Source organism: Suncus etruscus, chromosome 11 (genome assembly GCF_024139225.1).
Source record: "Suncus etruscus isolate mSunEtr1 chromosome 11, mSunEtr1.pri.cur, whole genome shotgun sequence".
Lineage (NCBI taxonomy): Eukaryota > Metazoa > Chordata > Mammalia > Eulipotyphla > Soricidae > Suncus > Suncus etruscus.
This window is the reverse complement of record NC_064858.1, coordinates 99,994,383-100,017,448: the sequence shown is the minus strand read 5'-3', so window position 1 is coordinate 100,017,448 and position 23,066 is coordinate 99,994,383. Positions and strand designations below refer to the sequence as shown.

Here is a 23,066-nt window from a genome sequence, read left to right as displayed (position 1 = left end):
ATAGCACAGTGGTAGGGCATTTGCCTTGCAAGCTGCAGACCAGAGATGGATCTGGGTTCGATCCCCGGTATCCCATATGGTCCCCCAGAGCCTGCCAGGAACAATTTCTGAGCACAGAGCCAGAAGTAACCCCTGAGTGCTGTCGGATGTGGCTCCCTTCCCCCCCCCCCCCCAAAAAAAAAAAAGAAAACCTTACAAACACTGTTTCTAGATACCATGTCTGAGTATCTAGGACTTCATACCAGGTGCATACATGTCCCTCCCATGAAACAAGACCACCTACTTGAGGCCTGAAAAGCACATTTTTAAATATTTGTATTTAGTCAAGATGCAATTAGAGAGTTATTTATAATTGGGTTTTGGGCATACAGTGCTTCAATGCCAATTCCTCTATCAGTGTCCACTTTCCTCCCACAATGTGCCTCCGCCATATGCCTTCCATCCACCAGTCTAAAGCTTTTCCTTCTAATCTTTCTTTTCTAGATGTTCTTGTCATATAGTTTCTACCTCCTGGCAAATTTGACCTTATGTGTTTATTCACATTTCTATTGTTCTGTGTTTAGGTCAAGCCAGAGATGCTTAGAAGATACTCTCAACACTGAGCTTGGTTTGGGGGATTGGCATTGTTTAGGGGACAATGTGGCACTGGGAATTCAACCCTGGTATGATGCATGGAACTTTGCATTCAGCCCATCTGCTTCCAGCCCACTGCTTGCACAGTTATTTGTAATCTTAGTTCCAGTTGTACATATATCCAAAAGGGCAGAAACTTGAGATTTCATCTCATTTGAATGTATGTTCCCTAAAATATCTTAAATGAGCATTTGAGGGTCGAAGTGCAGAACCAGGAATAACCCCTGAGAGCTGCTGGGCGTGGCTCAAAAAACAAAAACAAAAAAATTAAAAAAGAGCTTGTGCTTTCCAACCATGCTCAAAATTCTAGTTTTTCCATCTGGTAGCACTATCTCCCTTCATCTAGTTTTCCTGCCACAAACCTTAAAATCATCTTTTCCCCTCATGCCTCAATCCAATTCATCTGCGAATTTAACCTGTGCTATCTGTAATCTGTCACCAGCACCTTTGGGGTTCACCTCTCTAATCCCCCTCTAGCTACCACACCTTGTACACATACAAATACAACCCGCTCAGCAGCCACGGGCATCATTTACATTTCTCACAAGTCTAATTCTGTCTCCGTCCTGCTTCATGTCAGACAGCTTACCATTATACTTAGAATAGATTCTCAAATCTTTCTCATGTGTTCTAGGCCCCTAATCTCATCTGCCCCTGTTCTGGGTCTCTGTGATGTGACTTTATCACTATCTTCACTCATCCTTCAACTAGTCTCGTGCCTGTTTGGGGCAAATTTTTTGAGTCTTTATGCAAGTGTGCCTCCTCCCAGACCATTCTGAGCCAAAAGGCAGCCCTTCGTGTCTTCAAGCTGTTCCCTTAACATGTTTTCCCCACATGCGTATTATCCCACGATATTGCATTCCCATGATGAGGAAACATGTGAAAATGTCAGACCCAGGAAGGCAGAGACTCTCCTGATCACTAGCCTAGTCTGAGAATCTGGAAGCAAAACAGTGCACAGAGCAGAAGTATGGCTAACATGTATCACATAAATAGCTGCTTCTGTGTATCCTCTTATTTATTGCCCTGTTTTTTGGTTGGTTGGTTTTGGGTTTTGGGTTTTGGGTCAGACATAGCTGTGCTCAAGACATATTCTTTGTGATCTTGGAGGACTATATGAAATGCAGGGGATCAAACCCAGGTCAGACAGTACACGCAAGTGTCTTACACTCTATACTATCTCTCCAGTCCCTTGTCTTTCTTTTTTTGTTTTGTTTTGGGTCCACACCCAGTGATGCTCAAGGGTTATTCCTGACACTGTCCTCAGAAATCACCCCTGGAAGGCCCAGGGGACCACATAATATGGGATGCTAGGGATCGAACCTGGGTCGACTATGTGCAAGGCAAATACCCTCCCTGAGGAACTAATGCTGTAGCTTCTGCTTGTGCAGTTCTTTAATCAAAAAAAATGCTGAAGAAAACATTAGTGGAATCAAATTTTATACACATACCAAAAGTTATTATGTACATATTATATTAACTTTTATATACTTAGCACATAACATAGTGTTACATATACATATATAACTCTTGGAAATTTGCATAATTACATATTTTCTGTATTATAGTATAGGTGAATTATGTCAGAAGACAAATAATAAAGTGGGTTTTTTTCATAGAGAAAAGAACCATAATAACTTGACTTAGTCTTTTCCATTTCAGTTTAAAATGATAGAACTCCCTAGGGCATAAAATCTATCCCAGAACACTTAATTTAAAAATGTACTTCAGAAATTAACCCCACAGACCACATCCACATAAGGGTTAGGATCAGGGGAAGGGGAGGGTGAGAGAGAGAAAAAGAGAGAGAGGGAGACATAGACAAAGGCACTGAGAAAGGTGATGTATGGTCTGGGGATGAGATACTAGTATGTCTATTAAGAATACCAAGTCACCATACCCTATACTACTTTCAAGACATATTTAAAACTTAAATCACAACCAGCCCAAATTTATTTTCTCTTCAGTGCATTTCTCTCCCCTTTTACAGAACTCGTTCCCTAAAGACAGATTTGTCATCCTTTCTATTCTATATCTTTTTATTTTGGATAATTAAAAAAACTCAAAGCCAAAATAAACATATAGTCTCCAAACCCCTACTTTCTCAAGTTCTACACATGAGAAGCCAGTATTAAAAATTCATCTTTTCAGGACCAGAGAGAGAATTATGCAGCTAGGATGCTTGTCCTGCTCAGGGTCAACTTGGGTTCAATCCCCATATGATTCCCACAACCTCCCCACCAAATAATTTCTAAGCACAGAGCCAGGAGTTCGGCTGGTTAGAGGGTAAAAACCAATAAATAAAAATATGTCTTTTTAGGGAAAGAGATAGTACAAGATTTGCTTTGCAGTCAATCAGGCACTATACATAGTTCCCCTGAGCATGATCAGGCTTCATTCTTGAGCACAAAGACAGGAATAGTCTCTGAATCTAGATGGGTGTGATCTCAAACAAATAAAAACAAATTTTTTTCTTTGCCATTTGAAACATATATATACCCCTGTACATATATACACAATATATAATGCATGCAAAATGCTAAGTTTATTCTATTTGAACTAGCCAATGGGGGGCTTAGAGAGGTAAACAGGTTTGGGTCACATCCATCAGAGCTCTGATGATAGTTTTGGCTCTGTGCTCAGGGATCACTCATGGCAGACCATGGGCAGTACCAGAGGTCGAATCTGAGTTGCTTCCTGCCTTAACCCCTGTACTATCTGTCCTCTGAGTTGGTCAATTTTCTTTTCTTTCTTTTGGGGGGAGGTCACACCCGGCAGTGCACAGGGGTCACTCCTGGCTCTATACTCAGAAATCGCTCCTGGCAGGCTCGGGGGACCATAAGGGAAGCTGGGATTCGAACCACCGTCCTTCTGCGTCTAAGGCAAATGCCTTACCACTATGCTCTCTCCAGCCCCAAGAGTTGGTCAATTTTCAATGATCACTTCCTCACTAGCTTGAATGATTATTTTGTGTTTTTTATAGAATGTCCTTGAGTCTCCTTTTATACCAACCCCCTACATGCGATAGGATCAGTAACATCTTTCTAAAAACGCAAAGATGAATTACCACAAATCTTTTTCGTCTGATTTTGCTTTTCATTCTTGGAGATGGATGAAAACATCTTCTAAGCAAGTGGATTTTTAATTCTTTAAGCACAACAACAACAACAACAACAAAATACAGGACTTAAAAAAACAAAAATCAAGAAACCAGGGCCCAGCACTGAAACAATCAAGTCTCAATCTCCAGGATTGGGCCCAAGCAATCAGAATTTCTACTAAAAGTTCTTTCAACTATGAGCTCTGATGTGCAAATAAAGTGGAGAGTAAAGTTCTTACTTGCATATACAAGTGCAAGACACAGGACATATACCATAGTACTGAGAATAGAATAGCAGCACAAATAAGCTGACTTCAGATCGAGAGCTTTCTTTCTTTTCTTGTTTATTTTTTGCTAGTTTTTGGGTCATCCCCAACAGTGCTCAGAAATTGCTCCTGGCAGGCTTGGGGGACCATATGGCATGCCAGGGATTGGGTCAGCTGCATGCAAGGCAAAAGCCCTACCTGTCATGGTATGGCTCCAACCCTAGAACTAGAGCTTTCTTTAGTTAATTCACAGAGCATAACATGGCCCTTTAGAGTTAGCTGACTTGAATATTTATTACATAACTAGTTTTAGTTATTACTTTAGACAAGTGTTGTTAAAAGTGGGCGATAGTGCCACCTCTGCCCCAGCACTATAAAGATCTAGGAGGTAGCAGACTCAGATGCAATGGTGTGGGATGGGGGAAAGATGCTTTCTGAAAGGATATTTCCAGCTGAGTGATTCTTTTTTTTCTGAGAAAGGGGGACATAGGCCAAACTAGTTTGGAAATCTTCGCTTTAGACAACAAAGACAATTCCAAAAAATAAACAAGGGGCCAGAGTGATAGTACAGTAGGCAGGGTGTTTGCCTTATACTTGGTCAACCAGGGCTTGATCCCTGGCATTCTATGTGATCTTTTTTTTCGTTTTGTTTTGTTTTTGTTTTTTCAGTGATGCTCAGGGGTTACTCCTGGCTATGCACTCAGAAATCACTCCCGGCTTGGGGGACCATATGGGATGCCAGGGATTGAACCGCAGTCCATCCTATGTTAGTGTGCACAAGACAGACGCCTTACACCCTGCGCCACCACTTCGGCCCCATCCTATATAATCTTATAAGCACCCAGGAGTAACTCCTGAGTGCAGAACCAGGAGTAACCCCTGAGGTCCTCTGAGTATACCCCCTCATCACCCAACAACAACAAAAATACTTCAATTAATTGTAAAAGTCTTGCTTGTGTCAGACACTGAGTATGAGACCCCCTATATGTACCCCAAGGTAACCTGATACATGTCAGCCCCACCAGGTATAGCATGTGTGTATGCATTAGTGCACATGCAAACACACACAGACACACACAAGGTGAACTTGAAGATATTTTAAAGACATGAATAGCAAAAGTCACATTATCCCTACTTCTTTAGTCAATAGCTTCAAAAGTTATTTACCAATGGTCTTCCTGCCTTTTACTGTTATGTAGCAAACTCAAGAAGAGGGCAATACTGTTCTCTTGTTCAAAGAAAAGAGCCCCTAAAAGGTCTCCTGTGGAAGTGAGTTTAGTAAGAAGGGTTAAGGTGATCATGATTCATGACACCTACGAGCCTAGACATTCTGCTGAAAAATTGAGTTGGAGGGCCCAGATCTCTTCCCAGAGGCAAGGGAAGGAAGGCAAAAAGGGAAGAGACAGGTGAAGTAGGCAAAGCTGTGGAGCCGTTCCGTTTATGGATGAGGTTCCAGGCACGCTCTTTTAGTTATGCTGAATTTTTCATCACTAATTGCTTTCAGGAATTTCCAAACTGAGCATTTAATTGACCCAAAGTAAAAAAAAAAAAAGGCAACCGTAAAAGAAGAACATTTTTTGAAAATGAGATAATGCAATCACAATTTGGAAAAGAAACAGAGTGGTTCACTAAGGGAATCATGGCTAGATGGCTGGGACAGCCTTCTTATGTCCTATGAAAAGGAATATATCTTTCTTCGGTTCTCTCCTGAAGCCCATCTCAAATGTTATTTTGGCTACTTCTTCAAAACTGTTGTCTGAATCAAAACTGGTGCTTAAAAATGTTAAATTCTTCTGTTTTGATGTTAGGCCACGCCCAGCGGTACTCTGGGCTTACAGTTGGCTCTGTACTCACTGGTCACTCCTGGCAATTCTCGGTGGACCAAACCCGAGTTTGATTCCCAGCACCCTACATGGTCCCTCCAAGCCCTCCCTGTGAGTCCTGAGCACAGGAGTCAGGAGTAAGCGCTGAGAACTGCTGGGCGTGGGCCAAAACCAAAAATCAAATCTATATCCTAATTCCAATTCACTTTTTCCTGCAAAACCCTGACCCTTAAAAATTGCTGGGAAGGGCCGGGCGGTGGCGCTGGAGGTAAGGTGCCTGCCTTGCCTGCGCTAGCCTAGGACGGACCGCGGTTCGATCCCCCGGCGTCCCATATGGTCCCCCAAGAAGCCAGGAGCAACTTCTGAGCGCATAGCCAGGAGTAACCCCTGAGCGTCACAGGGTGTGGCCCAAAAACCAAAAAAAAAAAAAATTGCTGGGAAATGGAGCAGCATTTTGTAGATAATTATAATTTCTTAATATCTTGATTAGACATCAACAATGTATTGGCATATACATATATAATTTAGTATTACATGAACCACTGTCTTGGAGAAATCAACTTTTTCATCAACCATTATATCTCCTCATGATAAGCTAACATTTAATTTATAAATAAGTATCCCTCAATCCTGATTAAAATAAAAAGTGTTGCTTCTAAGCCCTGGAGTTTCTTGTGAAACTCTATATGTCTATTAAGCAGATTAATCTCACAACATTTGTCTCTGAGACAGCATTATTACTTCCCAAAGACTTTACACCTGTCCAAATTTTGTGGGCTTAAATTCCTTTATCCGTTCACTACTTATATTTCATTGATAAGGTAAATGAATATTCACTTATCAGTGGGGCAGCTTTCTAAAGAGGGGTCCTAGTTTTCCAAAAGGAATTCCTTTTTTCCCTAATTTTCTGTTTGGGAGACACTATCATCCATTTACTGCAGTGAATAGTAAGCTTGTTTTAAATGCTCAAAAATATTCATGCATTCTTAACAACTTGGCTTTCTGTCATCATGAAACAAATGTATTATGATCAATTATGTCAATAATGTGATACATTTTCTTTAAATAAATAATTTTAAAAATATTAATGCGCCATAGTCTTTGCTTTGGATTAATGAAGCAAGTCTGTAACACCTTACAGAAAGTTCTCCTGTGCACACAGGAATCCCTTTGGGAGTGTTTTCTTGACTGATCTCTGAGTCAAGGGTCTGGGAATAAATGTGAAAAAGCCCCTCTTAATCCAGCAGCAAGATATTTTTTAAACTTCATTTATTTACCTATTTATTTATTTATTTATTTATTTATGTATTGGTTGATAGATTTCTGACCCACACCCAGCGGCGCTCAGGGGTTCCTCCTTACTCTGAGCTCAAAAATCGCCCCTGGCACGCTGGGGGACCATATGGGATGCTGGGAATGGAACCGGGTCCCTCCCAGGAAGGCTGTATTCAAGGCAAATGCTTTGCTGCTGTGCTATCTCTCCGGCTCGAGCAAGATCTTTTTTAACCAACCTTTTTGCCATGTGAAGAAGGTGGAAAAATAAAAAAGAAAGAAAAGAAAAGAAAATCCTTCTTGCAGAACCAGGTGTAGCACAAATTGACTCAATTTCCATGCTCAAGACATGCTTTTTAGAAGTTTTTCCTCCACTGGAAAGACTTTTCTCAAGTCCCCCTTCTCTGCCCTCCATCTTCAAATCCTAATCAGGCTTTCTTTTTTAATGATTTTTTTTTCTTTTTTGGCTTATGAGAAGCAAAATTAAAAAAAAAAAAAGTTGCCAGGGAAAGAATATTCAGTACATTTCACAGAGGGTTTTCTATTCTGAGAATCTTACCGTTCTCCAGATGGCTCCTGACTGTCTCCAGACACGCACAAACTCCCCAAGGCTCCCCGCAACCCTTCTGAGAAACCTTCCAGAAAACCGGGATCCCTCGATTCCTCCCCAAAAAAGAGTCCTGAGAATGTCTCACTTGACTTGAACCAAACCCTCCAAAGCCCCTTTTTTGGGGGAAGCCCCAAGTTCAAAAGCTGCCATGTCCCTGGCAGGTGGGGAGTCGATCCCAGGGCACCCCAGTAATTCGTACCTAGCCAGAGAAAAGTTAACTTTCTGCAAACCCTGAACCTGAGCTGGGTCCAGCCCTGCGCCCCTGCACATCAGGGACACGAGAGCGCTCCCCTAAAAAAAAAAACAAACCAACAGCAAGCCTGGGGGTGCCAGGGGGACGTTCCCACCCATCCATCCACTAGTATCAGAGTCGAGGGCACCTCCGTTCTTCACTACGGGTTCGAGTCCAGCCCCGACGATGCCCGGCGTCCACTCCGGACCCCAATTCTCCGCGCGCTGGCCGCAACTCCCTGACCCCGCACCCCCAGGAACGCGGGAGCGGTCCCCAAAAAGAAACACAAACCAACAGGAAGCCTACGGAGGGTCCTACTGGATGTCCCTATCTCCCCACTAGGACCAGACCCAGGGATCGCCTCCATCCCCGGCTCCGGGTTCGAGTGCAGCCCCGACGATGCCCGGTGTCCACTCCGGACCCCAACTCGCAGCGCTCTGGCCGCCACTCCCCGAACCCGCACCCCAGGGACAAGGGAGCGTCCCCCAAAAAATACAAACCAATAAGCAGCCTATATAAGGGGGGGGCCGCACGGGATGTCCCCTTCCACCCACTAGGACCAGAACCGGGGATCCTCTCCACTCTAGGCTCCAGGTTCGAGTCCAGCCCCGAGGATGCTCCCGGACGGCCCCCACCTCGGGACCCCCTCTCTCACTCCCGAACCCAGCACCCTAAAGACAGGGGAGACCCCCCAAAAAACAGACAAACCAACAAGCAGCCTATGAAGGACTGTCCACGGGATGTACCCATCCACCCACCCACTAGGACCAGAACCAGGGGGTCTCTTCCTTCCAGCTCCGGGTTCGAGCCCAGTCCCAGCAATGTTCTCCCCCAAAATAGCACAAACCAACAAGCAGCCTGTGAAGGGCTTTCCAAGGGGTGTCCCCACTAGGACCAGAACCAGGGGGATCCCCTCCTTCCCGGCTCCGGGTTCGAGCCCAGCCCCAGCAATGCTCTCCCCCCAAATACCACAAACCAACAAGCAGCCTACGAAGGGCTTTCCAAGGGATGTCCCCACTAGGACCAGAAGCAGAGGGTCTCCTTTCCGGCTCCGGGTTCGAGCCCAGCCTCAACAATGTTCTCCCCCAAAGTACCACAAACCAACAAGCAGCCTGTGAAGGGCTTTCCAAGAGGTGTTTCCACTAGGACCAGAACCAGGGGGTCTCCTCCTTCCCGGCTCCGGGTTCGAGCCCATCCCCAGCAATGTTCTCCCCCCAAATACCACAAACCAACAAGCAGCCTGTGAAGGGCTTTCCAAGGGGTGTCCCCACTGGGACCAGAACCAGGGGGTCCCCTCCTTCCCGGCTCCGGGTTCGAGCCCAGCCCCGACGCCGCTCCCCAAGAGCGCCCGCGTCGGGCCCCCTCCGCCGCCCCTCACCTTGGGGTTGGCGAGCAGCTGGTGCTCGTCGCTGTGCAGCAGGGCGGGCGCGCGCGAGCCGGGGTGCTCGACGAAGACCTGCACGCAGGGGTAGAGCGCGGTGCCGCGGCAGTCGGCGCCGCAGGTGAAGGTGCACTCGGCCGGCTCCCCGAGCTGCTGCACCGAGCCCACGGTGCAGTTGGCCGCCGTGGCCTGCAGCGCGTGCAGCGCGGGGCTCAGCCAGCAGAAGCCCAGGATGAAGAGCGACACGACGGCCGCCACGATGAGGAACAGGCCGAGCCGCAGGCTCTTGTCCTCCGCCTCCGTGTACTCGTAGGCCACCCGCAGCCGCGCCATCGCCCGGGCCGGGGGCGCGGAGACCACCGGGGCGCACGGGGCCGGGGACGCACGGACACCAGGACCGACCGACCGACTGACAGCGAGCCGGGCGCCTGGTGCGAGGGGCGCGCACACGCGCGGGCGGGCGCGGAGCGAACAAAGGCTCGGCTGCCCGAGGCTGCCTGGCTGCCTGGCTGGCTTTGGAGACGCCCCGGAGCCCCCACCCCAAGCGGGAGGGTCCCCCGTCCCCCCCTCCCAATTCCCACCGCGATCTACAGCCCCCCGCGCCACCCCGGGGCGCACGGAGCGCACCGCGCGCCCCTAGCCGCCCCGCGCCTCCGCCCCGGAGCCGTCGCCTTCTCCATCGCCATCGCCCCGGGGTACCCCCAATGCCTCGCACACCGGCGGCTCCGCCCCGGGAGCGCCCGCCCGACACGCCCTGGCCCGCCTCTCTCTCTCCACCACCCCGGGCGACGAGCGGGAGGGATTCCCCCCCCACACCCCCCCCCACACACCCCTCGCGGGATCGTGCGCCCCGAGTGGTACCCACGCGCCCCCCCTTACTCAGGAGAGGGAGAGAGAGAGACAGAGCAAATCCATCAGAGGAGGGGAAGTGCCTAGGAGATGGATGGAATGGATGATGCACTTTTTTGTTGGTGTTGTTGTTGTTTAATGTTGCTTGATTCTCTCTTTTATTTTGGATTTTTATTGATTGGTTGATTGATTGATTGATTGATTGATTTCAAGAGAATGCATCACGTAGTGGATGTGACCGATCGGGAGACGTTTGTGGCAAGGTGAGGGAAAAAGGAAAGAAAGAAAAGAAAAGGAAAGAAAGAAAGAAAGAAAGAAAGAAAAGAAAGAGAAAGAAAGAGAAAGAAAGAAAGAAAGAAAGAAAGAAAGAAAGAAAGAAAGAAAGAAAGAAAGAAAGAAAGAAAGAAAGAAAGAAAGAAGAAAGAGAAAAAAGAAAGGGAGGGAGGGAGGAAGGAAGGAAGGAACAGAAAGAAAGAAAGAAAGAAAGAAAGAAAGAAAGAAAGAAAAAAGAAAGAAAGAAAGAAAGAAATAAAGAAATAAAGAAAAAAGAAAGAAAGAAAGAAAGAAAAAATAAAAAAAGAAAGAAAGAAAGAAAGAAAGAAAGAAAGAGAGAAAGAAAGAAGGAAGGAAGGAAGGGAAGGAGGAAGGAGGGAGGGAGGGGAGGAAGGAAGGGGAAGGAAGGAAGGAAGGAAGGAAGAAGAAAGAAAGAAAGAAAGAAAGAAAGAAAGAAAGAAAGAAAGAAAGAAAGAAAGAAAGAAAGAAAGAAAGAAAGAAAAAAGAAAGAAAGAAAGAAAGAAAGAAAAAAGAAAGAAAGAAAGAAAAGAAAAAAGAAGAAAGAAGAAAGAAAGAAAGAAAGAAAGAAAGAAAGAAAGAAAGAAAGAAGAAAGAAAGAGAATGAAGGAAAGAGAAAGAAAAAAGGAAGGAAGGAAGGAAGGAAGGAAGGAGAGAGGAAGGAGGGAGGGAGGGAGGAAGGAAGGAAGGAAGGAAGGAAGAAGAAAGAAAGAAAGAAAGAAAGAAAGAAAGAAAGAAAGAAAGAAAGAAAGAAAGAAAGAAAGAAAGAAAGAAGAAAGAAAGGAAAACTAAAACATGAAATAAAAGGAAAAAAAGAAAAGAAAGCTCAGGGGCAAGAATATTCGCGGAGATGATTGTAGCTTCAATCAAGTCATTAATCAATAGCAGAAGGTTTAGTAAACTCTTTTTTTAAGATGAGATAAAAAATGCAATAAAAAAGGTGTGTGTGTGTGTGTGTGTGTGTGTGTGTGTGTGTGTGGCACTTGTCGTTTGCATAGGCACGGCAAAATTTAAGAAAAAAGGAGAGAGTGGAAACTAAAAAAAAAATAAAATGAAAGAGAAGAAAAAGCTCAGGAGCAAGTGTATTTGTGGAAATTATTGCCTCCAATAAACTTATTACTACAATAGTAGAAGATTTGGTAAGCTCCCCCGTTTTTTTAAAAAATGCAATAAAAAGGATGTGTGTGTGTGTGTGTGTGTGTGTGGCAGTTGTTGTTCTTTGCAAAGGCACACAAAATCTAAAAATAAATAAATAAATAAATAAATAAATAAATAAATAAATAAATAAATAAAAAGGAGAGGGTGGAGCGCAGTGGAGCAGCGGGAATCTTGAACTCCAAGATGCGTCCCGCCTGCGTTCTGCTAGGACTCTCCCCGGGAACCGGACCCCCCCGAGGGTGGGGTGCAGGAGGGTCCGGGAGGACCAGGTGGGGAGACCCCGGGGAGCGGCGGGTGCAGGTTCCCAGCGCGCGGGTCTCCTCCTCCACCTGCGGGTGGCACCGCGGGATCTTGCGCCCCGCTCCCGGGATCTTAGGCCTGGGGAGCGTGAAATGGCCCCGTTTGGAGTGGACGCTGGAGGCTGCGTGATGCGCGAGTGGAAACGACAACCTGCAAGACCTCTCACCACCCCCCGACACTTGCTGCCTAGTTTTGGGGGGACTTGGATGTCACTTGGAGCTCTGACACTTGGGGTGACTCCTAAATTGCGGGTGATGGGATAAGGCCCAAGGAAATAGAGGCTGGTTGTTCTTGACATCTCACTTCTTCCATCAGCGCCCCCCCCCCCACCTACCCCAGCTCCCAGACTTCCAAGAACTTCATTCTGTTTCCCTTGGGAGTCTTCTCACCTTGGGACCTTGAGCCCACCCCAGGGTTTTTGGAAACTCCCTGGAGCACTGTAAGGGGGCAGCCACCTAGAAGCCCACTTTGGAACGGGCAGGTACTGTGACTGTTTCTCCAGCTGCCTTCCGCTCTCTCAATTCTTCAGCCTTTCGCTCTGGCATAAATTCAGCCTCATTTCTTTTCGGGACTTGTAAAATTAAGATTATATTTTCCCGGGGCTGGAGAGGTGGATCGTACAGTGGGTAGGGTATTTGCATTGATTGCGGCCTACCGGAATTCCAGACACTCAGGGGTTACTCCTGGCTATGCGCTCAGAAATTGCTCCTGGCTTGGGGACCATATGGAATGCCTGAGAATCGAACCCTGGTCCTTCCTAGGTCAGCCGCGTGCAAGGCAAACGCCTTACTGCTGAGCCACCTCTCTGGCCCCCTTAAGATTTATTTAAAAGAAAAATCAAACTCAGTTAAACAATAACAGTAAAACTTGTTATCTATAATTTATTCTAATAAGCAGTATTCCTCAAGAAAGCCAGATACATAAGTTACAAAATATAGTGTAAGATTGCTTTTATTCAAAGATTTTATAAAATAATTTTAAGGAGGGCTTTGGTATTCAAGTAATAGATGGGAATTTAAAGCATATGGGAAAATAAAAACTTCTAAGAAATGCTATGTTATAGCAGGTAGGATAAGCTTGTCTTGTTCATGTTAAGCGCAGTTTCAACCCCCAGTATCACACATGGTCTCTCCAGCCCTGCCATGAATGTTTCAAGCACACAGAGCTAGGAGTAAGCCTTGAGCACTGCTAAGTGTGCCCTTCCCCTATGGTCCCAAATGGTACATTGTTTAAGTTTTCAATATTGGTTCCATACACTTCATCTAAAATACATAGGTGAGAAAACAGTGTTGGGTTTTCATTGCTCCTTAAAAAATGGCATTATTGGCAGCCGGAGCGATGGCGCAACAGTAGCGCATTTGCCTTGAATGGGGTTGACCCAGGACAGACCGCAGTTCAGTCCCCAGCGTCCCATATGATTCCCCGAGCCAGGAGCAATTTCTGAGCGCAGAGCCAGGAGTAACTCCTGAGCATCACCAGGTGTGGCCCAAAAGCCAAGTCAACAACAACAACAACAACAATAATAACAAAATGACATTATGGGTGGCATTAAAGATAGCACTGCGAATAGGACGTTTGCCTTACACACAGTTGACCTGCGTCCAATCCTCAGCATCCCATATGGTCCCCCGAGCCTGCCTGGAGTGATTTCTGAGTGTAGAGTCAGCAGTAACTCCTGACTGCTGCCAGTTGTGACCCAAAACAACAACAAAATGACATTATGGATAGAATTTAGATGTTTTCAATAAAAAAATAAAAACATGAAGATGTGTGTCCTACAAACCCTCCCAGATTTTATTTATTCTTCTTGATTTCAGTTTATATAATGATAAGTTGTTGTCACAGAAAATTGCTTCTCACTTGCTCTTAAAAATGTTTATACTAAATTATTCCCAGCTTGTTGTCATCAAGAAATTAACTTTATTACCCTGCTTTACTGTGAATGATAAATGCTTGTTGTAAGCCTGAGAATTCTAAATTCAAAATACATTTATTTTGTGGTTACTATTTTTTTTGAAAATTTTTGTCCATATACTTAATTTTATTATTAAATTCTAATATATCTAGATATCTAGAAATATCAACAGAAAACAACTTAAACTTAAAAAACAGTATTAATCAGGACATTACCAAAGATTGAATTTTGATAGGAAAAAAATAATTAAAAAAGGTTTTTTTTACATTTTGTATTGAGACCATTGTGAATTACAAGTCTTTCACTGTTTTATTCCAGGCGTTTAGTGACAGTGAATTAAGGCCATTCCCACTACCAGTGTTGACCTCTCTCCACCATAGTCCCAAGCATGCATACCTTTCCCCTCTTAAGCCCCTGGACTACTACTGTAACAGGTTCATTTTGTGTTTAGCTTGTTATAGTTTGGGTCTTTTGATTGTATGGTCATTGACTTTGACTTGGGTATTTAGATCTGACTTTTTTTTTTCTTTTCCACTTAATGCTCCTGAGTCCACTTGGCCCCTGGGTCCCATCCACTTTTTTTTTCTTTTCTTATAAAAATAGTTTTTTTGGGTCAGGGTGATAGTACAGCAGGTAGAGCATTTGCTTGCATGCAGCTGACCTGAGTTTGGTGCCTGGCACCCATTATGGTCCTCTGAGCGTCAGCAGAAATAATCCTTGAGTGAGGAAGCCAGGAGCAAGCCCTGAAGACAGCCAGGCATGACCAAAAGCAAGCTTTGCCTTCAGGAGGCCTGGGATTTGGTCCTCCATGTCACCAAGTACAAGCTAGCAATAGCCCCTGAGAACCAGAGTGTGGCCTAAAACAAAAACTTTAAGACAGACTCTAATAAAAGTAAATACAAGAAACCAGATATTAATAAGTCATGTAATAGTTCTAAGGTTTAAGGAGTGTCTGTCCATTCCATAATGCAAGAGCTTAATACTTCAATAGGTTTTTCTTTAACTTCTATTCATTTGAAATCTTTAAAAATCAACAAAGACAAAAAAACCCAAAAAAACAAACAAACAAACAAAAAAAAACAAGGATATTCGGTAGAACAGAATGCAGATAGCTTCAAAGACTAAGCTGGGTTCAAGTCTTTGCCACCATGTATTGTCCTCCGAGTCTGCCAAGGTTCATTACTGAGCAAAGCCTGGAAAAGCCCTGGTCTGCCTGTGGCATTGAGATTGGCCTTGCAGTTGGCCAATCCAAGTTCAATCTCCAGCACCACCTAGAACTTCTGAGCCCTGTATGGCTCTGAGGACAAAGCTAGAAATAAGCCCAGAACACCTTCATATGTGAACCCCCCAAATCTTCAAGACATCCATGCCATCCTTATGCCATTATAGTGTAAAATAAAAATAATATACCTAAAAAAACTTCCTTTATATATCTCATGCAAGGCAAGTATCAGGTTCCTCCAGTCTTTTCTTCTAATTCCTCTTGGGACAGTTTAGAAAACCAAGGTTAGGTTATCTCTTTACCCCCAAACACTAGGAAAAACACAAAAGGTACCTATTTCAACAGTCCCAACGAAGTCTACACCTTTCTTTTTCATCCTATCCAATGTATCAACACCTCTAGGATGATAGGTATTGGTAGTCATTGCAAACACCCTACCTGCTGTACTGCTGCTCTGGCCCCTATTGAAACTTTTAAAATAAAATTCATGACTTTTTTCCAGGAAATTTCTGAGATTCAGCATTAGGAATGCTGCCTCGAGTACAGTCGGTAGGGCGTTTGTCTTGCACAAGGCTGCCTGGGTTCCAACCCTGGCATCCCATATTGTTCCCCAAAAACTTTCAGGAGTGACCCGAGCACACAGCCAGAAGTAACCCCTGTGCACCAATAAGCATGCCCCCCCCCCCCAAAGTGCTGCTTTGCACCTGTGAAGTCCTGCACTGGCCAAAGACGGGGCGGGTATACAGGGGAGATGCGTTTTTATTTTAAGGCCATGCCTGCCAGTGCTCCGAGGCCACTACTCTGTGCCTCATTAAGGAAAACGCTTGTTGGTGCTTGGGAGAACCCACACAGTACCAGATAGCAACCCTGGGTCTTTGAGCTAACTCTTTGATCAAAAACATTTGTTTAATTAAACCACCATGATTAACGAAGTTATTCATAGTTGCATTTTAGACAATCTATGTTCCAGCACCAGTCCTACCAGTGTCTTTTTCCAATGATCATTGTCTTCTTCCATCCATCAGCGTTCTCATGGAATGTTTTGTTTTGTCTTTTTGTTTTTGGGTCACACTCGGCACTGCTCAGGGGTTACTCTTGGCTCTATGCTCAGAAATCGCTCCTAGCAGGCTCGGGGGACCATGTGGGATGCTGGGATTCGAACCACCGACCTTCTGCATGCAAGGCAAACGCCCTACCTTCATGCTATCTCTCGGGCCCCATCAGGGAATATTTTTTAAAGTTAAAATTTAAATGGTCTTTTTGGGTCACCTCCAGAGATGCTTAGGGCTAACTTCTGGCTCTGCACTCAGGAATTACTGCTGGTGGTGCTTTGGAAGACATATGGAATGATGGGGATCGAACCCGTCGCTGCATGCGAGGCAAACACCCTATCTGCTCTACTTTTGCTACCGTGTGAAACTTTAATGTTTTTCATACATTTTAATTAATTAATTACATAATTAAAACTACAACTCAAAATAAATGTTCACTATGAAAAAGATTTATACAGATGACATTTTGACTGCACTAAATCTTTTATTTTTACATGAAAATTGGCCATGCTTGCATGCAATCTTTATTTTTATTTTTTCAAATCACCAATGTTTTAGAAGTTTTACCACTATTGGGGCCGAAGTGATAGTACAGTGGGTAGGTACCTGCCACCTCATATGGTTCCCCCAAATCCACCAGGTGATTCCTGTGTAGAGCCAGGAATAAATCCTGAACAGATGGATGTGGCCTCAGGCGCAAAATACATAAATAAAACTCCATTCTAGATGAGTATCAATAGGGTATCAACCCTAAGAATCAATCCCAGTCATTGCTCTAGTAAAACACCTTGAAATTCAATGCATTTCTTCTAAAATGTCAGAATAACATTCAGTATGCCAGAAAACTGGCCTGGAAAAAAAAAAAACACAATTGTCTTTAAAATTAAGTAAGGTCAAATTACCACATAAGGTAAATGCAAATGCATATTACCAGGACATAATGTTTCATACTTAATGAAAATTAGAAACTAGCTCTGAGTCACAATGAAAATAAGTTTTCAGGTAGAGTTCTCATTATTAAAGGAACTGCCAATTTGGGCATAAAATCAGTTTTATTTCACCTTCTCTAATAAAAACATCAAGACTTGTTTGTACTGTGGTATATGCTTAATCAGGTCTTGGACATGAGAACCAAGTTAAGTCTCATGAAGCCTTACATTATAGCAGATAAGAGTATTTTGGAGGAGCCAAGGGAACTAGCTTTAAGGGCCTGAGTATGTGCTCTGCAGGCATTCTGGAATCTTGACTTCAATCTAAGGAGCTGCAGGGTCCCCAAGCATGGAGCCAGTAGGCGACCTAGCACTGCCTGGTGTGGCCCCAGAGCTGAAACACAGATCCCCCACCCCAACACACAATTTTTTTCTTGGCTTTTAACAAGTAGTAAATTAGGACAATGAAAAAGTGTTAATATAAAAATGCCAAAACTGACAAATGTCTGGAAATTAGATTTTAAAACAATATTGAATTTGTACGACAAATGATGTATATAAATCAGGCAGTTTTATTATTTATTTATTTATATATTTATTTATTTATATATTTATTTATTTATTATGACTATTAAATTTTCAGCTGATGCTCTTAAATTGGTAATGCACATCACAACTTTTATGCATACACATTGAAGTGGCAATTTAATATCTATTAAAAATATGTGGGAAGTAGCTCTGGGTTAAAAAAACAACCACCAAAAAGTACCTTTACTGTTTTTATATTTGGGAATGAATTAGATTTTTCTCATATTCTGATACTACTATAAAAATGTGCTATACATTTGAGAACATTATTAATGATACAGGAAAAAGTAAATAAATTCCCTTGATTCCCTTAATAACTATTAAGTTTATTTCACTAGGGCCTGAAGATTGTTAGTGCTAACATGGTGAGCAAAACACAATTTTTTGAAGAGCGAATGGTACTTCAGAAATGGTTTGTGGCATTTTCTGGCCTCTCCTAGATATTTGAAAATCAAATATATAGAGGCCAAAGAAGTGGCGCAAGGGGTAAGGCATCTGCCTTGCCCGCTCTAGCCTAGGACGTCCCATATGGTCTCCCAAGCCAGGAACAATTTCTGAGCGCAGAGCCAGGAGTGATCCCTGAGCGTCGCTGAGTGTGCCCCCCACCCCAAATCAAATATATACTAGGTCTAAAACTGACATTTTAGTCATATCCTTAGGTGACTTAAAAAAAAAAAACTTTATTGATTGGTTTTTGGGCTACACCTAGCAGCACTCAGATTATTCCTGGCTCTGCACTCTGAAATCATCCCTAGGAGGTTGGGGGACCATATAGGATGCTAGGATTTCAACTGGGTCCTTCCTGAGTCAGCTGCATGCAAGTCAAATGTCCTATCACTGTGCTATCTCTCTGCCCCACCAAAGTTTAATACTTTAATCCTACTGTCAACAAGACTGTCAAACCCCCCCCCCCCAAACTGGCCAGCTTGGGCACCTCCTGAAGATGAGCCCTCTTAGGTGACTTATGCAGTTTGAAAATGACCTAAGTGGAAGATACTTTTTACTTGGCTGCATTCTTAAAATTTTTATTTGAGTAGTCTTTTAAATATCAAATTTAAGTTTTCTTTTAAAATAAAAGCACTATTAATCTATTTTGTGAGCATTAATGCAGCAGGCAACGAGATTGCACATTAATGGATATGTACTTGGCTTTTCCCCAAGTCAGAAATCTTTTTTAATTCTCTTAATGCAATTGTAACTGCAGCTAAACAATTACCTTAGATTTATATAAAGGGGGCTGGAGCGATTAGCACAGTGGGCAGGACATTTGCTTGCATGTGTCCGGCCCTGCTTTGATCCCCAGCCTCGCATATGGTACTACAAGCCTGCCAAAATAATTTCTGAGAGTAGAGGAGAAATCTGAGCACCGTTTGGTGTGGCCCAAAGACCAAAAAAAGCAATTAAAATTTTTTTAGATAAAGGGGCTGGAATGACAGTACAGCAGGTAGGGCACTTGTCTTGTGTATGACTGACCCAGCTTTGATCCCTGACATCCTGTATTGGCCCCCAAGCACTACCAGGAGTGAACCCTGAGCAAAGAACCAGGAGTAAGTCCTGATCAGCAGCAGGTGCGGACCAAACAACCAAAAATTTAAAAACTCCTATTTCCTTTGAATGTAATGTTAAAATACACAAATCTGGTAAATATGCACCTATGACTTTCTACTTGTTTCATGTTTTAATTTCTAAGGAAATGAATTTCCTTCTGTGCGTTTACTTTGCAACGATACAGTAGACATCTGAGTAAACACTTGACTCACAAAACCTATTTTAAACAGGCAATGCTTTAGTACTTGACTTTGGATGACCTATTCCTCAGTGTCAGTTCCAGAAAGGGGCTGGTTATCAACATTTTAAAAGTTGAAGAGTCCTTTCAGACAATAGCAATTCTGACAATTATTTAGCTTCTGCTAGAACATTTGAACTATTTTTCCTTGTAGTATTTATTGTGGGACAAGAGTAGCTCATTATATAGTTAGAAAACATCTCTCCCAGCTGATTTGAAATGCCCTTTTTAACTCTTTCGTCTATCTGAAGACAGCTATTGTGTCCTGTAAGCTTTCTCTCTCCAGGGTCTATACAGTATCTTAACCATGTGATTCATTCTTCCCATATAGAACACCTTTGAAAACAATGGTGTGCCTTACTATTGTTAATTAACAATTAAGTTTGATGAAATAGAGCAATTAACTTACTTGCCCAAGACCATCCTTACCTTATACAGCCAGCCTCTCCTTAGATTTTTCACGAAGTGGAAACTTTACAATGCAAATCATTTAAAAATCTTAATTAACTGTTATATCAATTTCACACTCAAGCCTTTATAGGTCCTAATACTTAATTCAGTCATATAACTGTACTTACCTAAGTCTGAATCTAAAGAGATACCTACCGTGTTTTCAAAGCTTATTTTCTACTGCTATGTGTTCCTATTTAATGGGCTTTACTTTACATAACATTTTAAATTTAATGTGAAACAGGGCTGCTAAAAACCTATTTCACAACACTGAAGATACGTAAAACTATGTAAGTAAAACACCGTATAGCTTGCCAATTAGAAAATATGCCACATCATCTGCCGCCCCCCACCCCCCACCCCATGGCTTGCTCTTAAAACCCAGCAGACTAGCTACTTTGTTCTGAGCATTAATTTGTTTTGGTTTGGGGCTCCGCCCAGGGGTACTTGAGAGTAACTGGAGGCCCAATGCTCAGGCATCACTCCTGGTAGTGCTGGGGACTGAACTAGGGTTGGCAATATGCTAGACAAGGGCTTTATGCTGTGTACACTTGTTAAAGGATCTTTTTTTTTTTTTTTTTTGTGGTTTTTGGGTCACACCTGGCAGTGCTCAGGGGTTTTTCCTGGCTCCGTGCTCAGAAATTGCTCCTGGCATGCACGGGGGACCATATGGGACGCCGAGATTCGAACCGATGACCTTCTGCATGAAAGGTAAATGCCTTACCTCCATGCTATCTCTCCGGCCCCGGATTTTTTTTTTATTAATCTCTAGACTCTAAAAATTATACCCGACTACATTAATATCTCTGGCAGTAGAATTCAAATATCTGTTGACATACATACGAATCATTTTAAAGCTATGTTAAATTTACTATTAATTTTATCAATCAACGTGCAAAGTTATATAATTCTCTTGGTTAAATGCTTTCTATTTTATGCAATTCAACACATGAAAAATTACTGCGGTGGGTTAAAACTATCTATTTTTCTTTTACTGTGTTTGCTTTATCTTCCAGTTGGTCAGATGTTGCTGGTAGTAGCAGTAGTAATGGCTTTAACAAATCATTAGGATTTAGCCTTAAAAAACAACAACAACAAAAAAACTACCGAGTTATTCTGACATATCTTACCCTGCCAGACTGCTTGAATGGAACTAAGTAGTTAATTCTAGGTCTTCTTTAATAACTACACCCACAAACCACTACTTAAGAGAATATTCAATATGAAAATCCTCTTAGTTTACACACATGCATGTTAGGTTTCAGCAACTTATTGCAAATTTGGGGCTACTACATCAGTATACATTAAATTAGTGAATCTTCCCTTTTTGATCATGCTCAAATGCCTCAGATTTATGAGTTAGGGGACTTAATAACCTGGAAGACTGAGTTTTAAATTATAAAGAATTTAGAGAAAAAAATCTTTAAAAAAAAAAAGTAGTGTGGAAAAAAACTACAACATAAACGTGTCTTTAATATCAAATTACAGTAAAAAGTCAATTGTTTCAGTGTTCAATGATTTGTCTTTTATTTTCAAAATAAATATCAGTTTATACCATTGTCAGTTAACATGTATTTACCAAGCACCTTCTGTGACCCAAGTCAGTGGCAAAAAGAGAAAAGACCAGCTAAGTGATTGGCTTGTATAGAATAAAAACTCAAATTAACTTTGCTTTTAATTAAAATTTTTATGCCCAAAGGGAAAAGTTAGACAAAAGTTTTGAGAAATCTCTAAAAATGGAGTTTTGTCAGACACAGAATCAGAAGCAGCAGAGATTATTTGAAACCAACAGCTTAATGGACTTCCCTTTTTTCCCCCCCCAGGAAGCCAATTATAGTATTATCACAAACAGAAGGAATATAACTGTGTCACTAGTTATGGAGGTGGGAAGAGAAAACAGAGAAACCTAAGAAAGAAAATGTAAAGTAACAGTTTAGGTCAACTTCTGTACATGGAAAACCATAAGATATAAAACCAAGGAATTCAAGTGTACTATATTAAAGAGCTTATTAATATGTAGTAAAGGCTTCAGATAGAATTTTAAAACTTGGATTTGAAGTGCAGGGCATAATAATTTCTGATATTATTTATGAAAATTCAACTTCCATGCAAGAATTTTCTCATGTTAATGATTCAGGATAGAAGGAAGTCAAAAAACTGGGAGCGTGTGTTTAAAACTCACTAGATGGCAGGTAAACAAGAACTAAGACAATAAACCACTTGACATGAGCTGTCTTGTTTTACTGACTCATGTATAGAGTACCAATCATTATCATGCTTCAGCTAACATTGTTATTAAAATATTGTATTTGTAGTATTCACATCTCTTCTGTTTCTTTCCACCTATTTCTCATGATTTGTAGAAAAATTAAAACATGAAAAAGGTAATCTTTATATTGTTAAGAATTTGATTTTTGGGATTGAACTGCTTTATAGTAAATACAGTGTCTTATGATGTCTTTTTATACTACAGTAAAATCTATAATTACATGTCACTTTAATATAGAGGAGCTCTGTTGATTTAAATAAAATTATAAAGATCTTGCTATATTTTTGTCACTTTTTATATCTCAAAAAATATAGAAACTCTTAGTCATTTTACATTCCTGATACACAAACAGCAGTGTCATGTTTCACTTTCAAATGATTGGTTAATGTCAACTATCTTACTCTTCGTAGAAAAATAGGCTAAAAATAAAAAAGAAAGTGTGTTTTTGTTTTGCCTTTTTTTTTGTCTGTGGGGCCACACCAATTAATGCTCAGGTACTACTCCTGGTTCTACACTCAGGAATCACTCCTGGTAGTGGTCAGGGGGACAATATGGGTTGTCAGGGATTGAACCTTTGTCAGTCGTGTGCAAGGCAAATAAATGCCTTACCCGATACTATTGCTCCGGCCTCTAGTTCTGCTTTCTTAGTTTTATTCAGTTTTCTGTTCTTTTTAATTGACCTGTCTTTAGATGGAAAGAAAAATCTGTTAAATTGTAAATGTGAAATAGCTAAACATACTGAAAGTAAAGTCTATCCCACACTACTTTTGGCTTACCTTAGTTTTCATATTACTTCCAAGAGAGAAATTCAAAATCAAGAAATTTTTCATAAAATTTCTAACGAAAACATTTTGGCTAGATCTCAAGTTCTTGATTTCTAATCTGCCATCATCTATTTAGAAAATAATTTTGTTTTAAACTTGGTTTAAGAATGCCTACA

General features: G+C 42.3%; 1 protein-coding gene across 2 annotated transcripts in view; it reads right to left on the bottom strand.

The window, feature by feature from the left end:
* Positions 1-9,659, bottom strand: part of KCNMB4 (potassium calcium-activated channel subfamily M regulatory beta subunit 4) — an 86,956-nt gene extending 77,297 nt beyond the window's left edge. Inside the window, exons 1-2 of one of the 2 annotated variants that reach the window (XM_049782774.1) lie at positions 9,315-9,659; positions 6,962-7,030 (exon numbers count right to left, since the gene is read on the bottom strand). In XM_049782774.1, coding sequence (XP_049638731.1) covers positions 6,962-7,030; positions 9,315-9,650 — 405 coding nt within the window. In that variant the 5' untranslated portion in view covers positions 9,651-9,659. The remainder of the gene's footprint in view (positions 1-6,961; positions 7,031-9,314) is intronic. The other variant, XM_049782776.1, reaches the window with a different exon arrangement.
* Positions 9,660-23,066: the final 13,407 nt, after the last annotated feature.